This window comes from Ranitomeya variabilis, chromosome 1 (genome assembly GCF_051348905.1).
Source record: "Ranitomeya variabilis isolate aRanVar5 chromosome 1, aRanVar5.hap1, whole genome shotgun sequence".
NCBI classification, from domain to species: domain Eukaryota; kingdom Metazoa; phylum Chordata; class Amphibia; order Anura; family Dendrobatidae; genus Ranitomeya; species Ranitomeya variabilis.
In genome coordinates this window covers 219,752,014-219,758,117 of record NC_135232.1, presented here as the reverse complement: position 1 = coordinate 219,758,117, position 6,104 = coordinate 219,752,014, and the positions used below count along the sequence as shown (strand labels likewise).

The window sequence follows — 6,104 nt, the reverse complement described above, 5'->3', positions numbered from 1 at the left end:
TGAAGTGCTTATGTTTGGGTCAGGAGACCATGACACAAAAATGTGTTAATGCAACCTTACTGCTTGACAATTTCTCTTCAGAAACCACACTCAATTTTCTTAGCATTTTTAATCAAGAACAATGTCCACATCACCATGAACTGCAGAGACCAACTCAAGAAGTGACAACTAGTATATCTCCACAATTGTTACCATAAGTTCCTAATAGGTCAGTTTCACATCTCTTGAGCCTCTACTTATCAGAACAGGGGCCCAGTGCCCAAGTCTACAAAGATGGTGTAGGCTTCAATAAGGCTACGTTCACATTTGCGTTGTGCGCCGCAGCGTCAGCGACGCAACGCACAACGCAAATGTGAACGCATGCACAACGCAGCGTTTTTTGACACATGCGTCCATTTTTGCATGGTTTTGGGCGCAGAAAAAACTGCAACTTGCTGCGTTCTCTGCGCCCTGACGCATGCACCACAGCGACACATGCATCACAAAACGCAAATGCAACGCATGTCCATGCGCCCCCATGTTAAATATAGGGGTGCATGACGCATGCGGCGACGCTGCGGCGTAGAACGCAAATGTGAACGTAGCCTTAGAAAGACAAAGGCATGCTAACCACACATGAATGGAGGAAGCTGTGTACAAGTCTATGAAACAGACAAAGCACAGGAGAGACATGTGGCTATTAGGTGGAATCTTAGCCAGCGAGTAGACGGCAGTGCTTTTAAATGTGTAACCTACTCATTCTTACCCTAGAGGTTACTACGTAAAGGTTGGTTTTATTTTGGCATTTTTATTTGTAACTGCTGAATGAGAAAAACTAACTAAAGCATGAAAACCTACCAAATAAATATACTATACATCTGGCTCAAGCAAAGTTTTTTTTATTAAGAAATAAAAAAGGCTGGTAAACATTAAAGTGACAACTTTGGCATATACGGTACTAATTCCAATATCTCAGCGAGTGGTAACTTTACTTTTTAGGGCCATATCAAAACCAGTCCTCATTTTGTAATGCCATTAGGAAGTGCATTGTATGTCTTCGTAACCATTCTTTCTTTATTTTTCAGTAACCATGCAAACACTACAGACGCAAGTCAAACGTCACTGCCGTGGAAGACATGAGCGATACAGATGCTAATTTTAGGAAATGGAACACAACAGTTAAAATAATGGCTTTAATTTCAGTTAAAGAATACAGTACGGGAAAATGTGCTTTAATTAAATATACATCAAACCAGTGATGCTGGCAAAGTCAAGGGAGATTTTTTTTTTCAATATTGAAAATGGCTATACAATTGTGGACATAACTTTTAAAAGAATATCCCTTTAAAACAAGTAAAAAAAAAAAAATCTTCACAGTGGTTTGTATAAACAATGAAACTTATAGCAGTGACATTCCTCGTCTCACCAGCCATTGAGTGCCCTCTTTAAGTACTAAAGTAGTAAACGAGCATTTACAGTTAATATGAATTGTACAAAGCTACATGAATTAAAGATAAAGACCTGGAGTGTACAGTAACACTGGCATAAAGGAAACCATATTAGGAGCAAAACAGTATGTGCTTTTAGACAGAAAAAGGAAAGAAAAATAGTGAACGTAGTAGCAAATACAATTCATTAAAAAGGAAGCAGAACAAAAAAAAAAGGTAGAGAAAAGGAGCCACCAACATCTAGATGGATGGAGCGGACCAGTACACATTACACAATTTAAAATAAAAAAAGTGATTATATACTATAATACAAGTCCAAGGAGAGAAGGACACTCATTTCTTTGCCTGCTTCGTTATCACGCCTCGAGGTGGTGTAACTGGTCTGCTTGCATTGTTCTTCTTTTTCTCTGCAGGTTTAAGAATCTGGCAAAAAAAAAAAAGGAATAAATATGCACCAAGAATCTAAACCAATTTCACATGCCACATCTTGAGCGCCATGGAATAAATGGCTCTATATTAATAAATAATAATAATATTTAAAGGGGTGAATCTGCAGTACCTGACCATTATACAAGTGATGGAGCTGCTGTGTCCTGGCAGCATCCAAAAACTCCCCCCACCCCAAAAAAAACCTTTAACCCCTTAGTGACCGGGCCAAATGTTTTAAATCTGACCACTGTCACTTTATGTGGTAATAACTCTGGAAATCTTCAACGGATCAGTGATTTTGAGATTGTTTTTTCCTGGCACATTATAATTTATGTTAACCCCTTCCTGACATCCGACGTACTATCCCGTCGAGGTGGGGTGGGCCCCCATGACCGCCGACGGGATAGTACGTCATAGCCGATCGGCCGCGCTCACGGGGGGAGCGCGGCCGATCGCGGCCGGGTGTCGGCTGCATATCGCAGCTGACATCCGGCACTATGTGCCAGGAGCGGTCACGGACCGCTCCCGGCACATTAACCCCCGGCACACCGCGATCAAACATGATCGCGATGTGCCGGCGGTGCAGGGAAGCATCGCGCAGGGAGGGGGCTCCCTGCGGGCTTCCCTGAGCCCCCCGCAGCAACGCGATGTGATCGCGTTGCTGCGAGGGTCTTACCTCCCTCCCTGCAGCTCCCAGACCCGGATCCAAGATGGCCGCGGATCCGGGTCCTGCAGGGAGGGAGGTGGCTTCACAGAAGCCTGCTCAGAGCAGGCACTGTGAAGCAGCCTGCACTTCTCGCAGATCGGTGATCTGTCAGAGTGCTATGCAAACTGACAGATCACCGATCTGTATTGTCCCCCCCTGGGGCAAAGTAAAAAAGTAAAAAAAAAAATTTCCAAATGTGTAAAAAAAAATAAAAAAAAATATTCCAAAATAATGAAAAAAAAAAAAAATATTATTCCCATAAATACATTTCTTTATCTAAATAAAAAAAAAAAACAATAAAAGTACACATGTTTAGTATCGCCGCGTCCGTAACGACCCCACCTATAAAACTGCCCCACTAGTTAACCCCTTCAGTAAACACCGTAAGAAAAAAAAAAAAAAAACGAGGCAAAAAACAACGCTTTATTACCATACCGCCGAACAAAAAGTGGAATAACACGCGATCAAAAAGACATATATAAATAACCATGGTACCACTGAAAACGTCATCTTGTCCTGCAAAAAACAAGCCGCCACACAGCATCATCAGCAAAAAAATAAAAAAGTTATAGTCCTGAGAATAAAGCGATACCAAAATAATTATTTTTTCTATAAAATAGTTTTTATCGTATAAAAGCGCCAAAACATAAAAAAATGATATAAATGAGATATCGCTGTAATCGTACTGACCCGAAGAATAAAACTGCTTTATCAATTTTACCAAACGCGGAACGGTATAAACGCCTCTCCCAAAAGAAATTCAGGAATTGCTGGTTTTTGGTCATTCTGCCTCACAAAAATCGGAATAAAAAGCGATCAAAAACGGTCACGTGTCTGAAAATGTTACCAATAAAAACGTCAACTCGTCCCGCAAAAAACAAGACCTCACATGACTCTGTGGAGCAAAATGTGGAAAAATTATAGCTCTCAAAATGTGGAGACGCAAAAACTTTTTTGCTATAAAAAGCGTCGCTGGTTTCACACTTGCGTTTTTGTCTGCAGCGTTTTTTGCACAAAAAAACGCATGCGTTTTTTCCCTATATTTAACATTGAAAACGCATGCGTTTTTTTTGTACACGTTTGGTCGCGTTTTCAAACGCATGCGGATTTTTCTGCATGCGTTAATTTTCAGAAATACAACCTGCAGTATTTTCTTGCGTTTTTAAGCACATGCGTTTGTTTGCGTTAAAAACGCATGCATTTTTATCGAAAAAAAAACAGAAAACACACTGAAAAGCCACCCACCACCATCATTGTGATAAAGGGATCCAAACCCTAACCCTAACTCTACCCCTAACCTCACCCCTAACCGTTTAATGAACATTTTCTGACAGTCATAGTGCCACGTATTTCAGTGCCACGTATTTCAGTGCCACGTATTTCAGTGCCACGTATTTCAGTGCCACGTATTTCAGTGCCACGTATTTCAGTGCCATGTATTTCAGGGCAACGTATCACATATTTCAGTGCCACGTGTTTCAGTGCCACGTATTTCAGTGCCACGTATCACGTATTTCAGTGCCACATATTTTAGTACCACGTATTTCAGTTGCACGTGTTTCAGTGCCACGTATTTCAGTGCCACGTATTTCAGTGCCACGTATTTCAGTGCCATGTATCACGTATTTCAGTGCCACGTGTTTCAGTGCCACGTATTTAAGTGCCACGTATCACATATTTCAGTGCCACGTATTTCAGTGCCACGTATTTCAGTGCCACGTATTTCAGTGCCACGTATTTCAGTGCCACGTATTTCAGTGCCACGTATCACGTATTTCAGTGCCACGTGTTTCAGTGCCACGTGTTTCAGTGCCACGTATTTAAGTGCCACGTATCACATATTTCAGTGCCACGTATTTAAGTGCCACGTATTTCAGTGCCACGTATTTCAGTGCCACGTATTTCAGTGCCACGAATTTAAGTGCCACGTATTTAAGTGCCACGTATTTCAGTGCCACGTATTTCAGTGCCACGTATTTCAGTGCCACGTATTTCAGTGCCACGTATTTCAGTGCCACGTATTTCAGTCACGTTTAGGGGTAGGGGTAGGGTTAGGGTTAGGGCTAGGGTTGGAGGTAAAGTTAGGGTTGGGGCTAAAGTTAGGGTTGGGGCTAAAGTTAAGGTTGGGGCTAAAGTTAGGGTTAGGGTTTGGATTACATTTACGTTTGGATTAGGGTTGGGATTAGAATTATGGGTGTGTCAGGGCTAGGGGTGTGGTTAGGGTTACCGTTGGGATTAGGGTTAGGGGTGTGTTTGGGTTAGGGTTTCAGGTAGAATTGGGGAGTTTCCACTGTCCAGGCACATCAGGGGCTCTCCAAGCGCGACATGGCGTCCAATCTCAATTCCAGCCAATTCTGCGTTGAAAAAGTAAAACAGTGCTCCTTCCCTTCCGAGCTCTCCCGTGCGCCCAAAAAGGGGTTTACCCCAACATATGTGTTATCAGCGTACTCGGGACAAATTGAACAACAACTTCTGGGGTCCAAGCTCTCTTGTTATCCTTAGGAAAATAAAAATTTGGGGGGCTAAAAATCATTTTTGTGGGAAAAAAAAGATGTTTTATTTTCACGGCTCTGCGTTATAAACTGTAGTGAAACACTTGGGGGTTCAAAGTTCTCACAACACATCTAGATAAGTTCCTTTGGAGGTCTAGTTTCCAATATGGGGTCACTTGTGGGGGGTTTGTACTGTTTGGGTACATCAGGGGCTCTGCAAATGCAACGTGACGCCTGCAGACCAATCCATTTAAGGCTGCATTCCAAATGGTGCTCCTTCCCTTCCGAGCTCTGTCATGCACCCAAACAGTGGTTCCCCCCCACATATGGGGTATCAGCGTACTCAGGACAAATTGGACAACAACTTTTGGGGTCCAATTTATCCTGTTACCCTTGTGAAAATACAAAACTGGGGGCTAAAAAATCATTTTTGTGAAAAAAAAAAAGAATTTTTATTTTCACGGATTTGCGCTATAAACTTTAGTGAAACACTTGGGGGTTCAAAGTTCTCAAAACACATCTAGATAAGTTCCTTGGGAGGTCTAGTTTCCAATATGGGGTCACTTGTGGGGGGTTTGTACTGTTTGGGTACATCAGGGGCTCTGCAAATGCAACGTGACGGCTGCTGACCAATCCATTTAAGTCTGCATTCCAAATGGCGCTCCTTCCCTTCCGAGCTCTGTCATGCGCCCAAACAGTGGTTCCCCCCCACATATGGGGTATCAGCGTACTCAGGACAAATTGGAAAACAAATTTTGGGGTCCAATTTATTCTGTTACCCTTGTAAAAATACAAAGCTGGGGGCTAAAAAATCATTTTTGAGAAAAAAAAAAAAAAATTATTTTCACGGCTCTGCGTTATAATCTGTAGTGAAACACTTGGGGGTTCAAAGCTCTCAAAACACATCTAGATAAGTTCCTTAGGGGGTCTACTTTCCAAAATGGTGTCACTTGTAGGGAGTTTCAATGTTTAGGCACATCAGGGGCTCTCCAAACGCAACATGGCGTCCCATCTCAATTCCAGTCAATTTTGCATTGAAAAGTCAAATGG

General features: G+C 42.3%; 1 protein-coding gene across 1 annotated transcript in view; it reads right to left on the bottom strand.

Annotated features, from left to right (window-relative positions):
• Positions 1-862: 862 nt before the first annotated feature.
• The window catches only part of PPP1CC (protein phosphatase 1 catalytic subunit gamma), a 56,909-nt gene continuing 51,667 nt past the window's right edge, over positions 863-6,104 (bottom strand). The window contains exon 7 of the mRNA XM_077292774.1: positions 863-1,850. Within this exon, the coding sequence (XP_077148889.1) occupies positions 1,761-1,850 (90 nt within the window). The 3' untranslated portion in view covers positions 863-1,760. The remainder of the gene's footprint in view (positions 1,851-6,104) is intronic.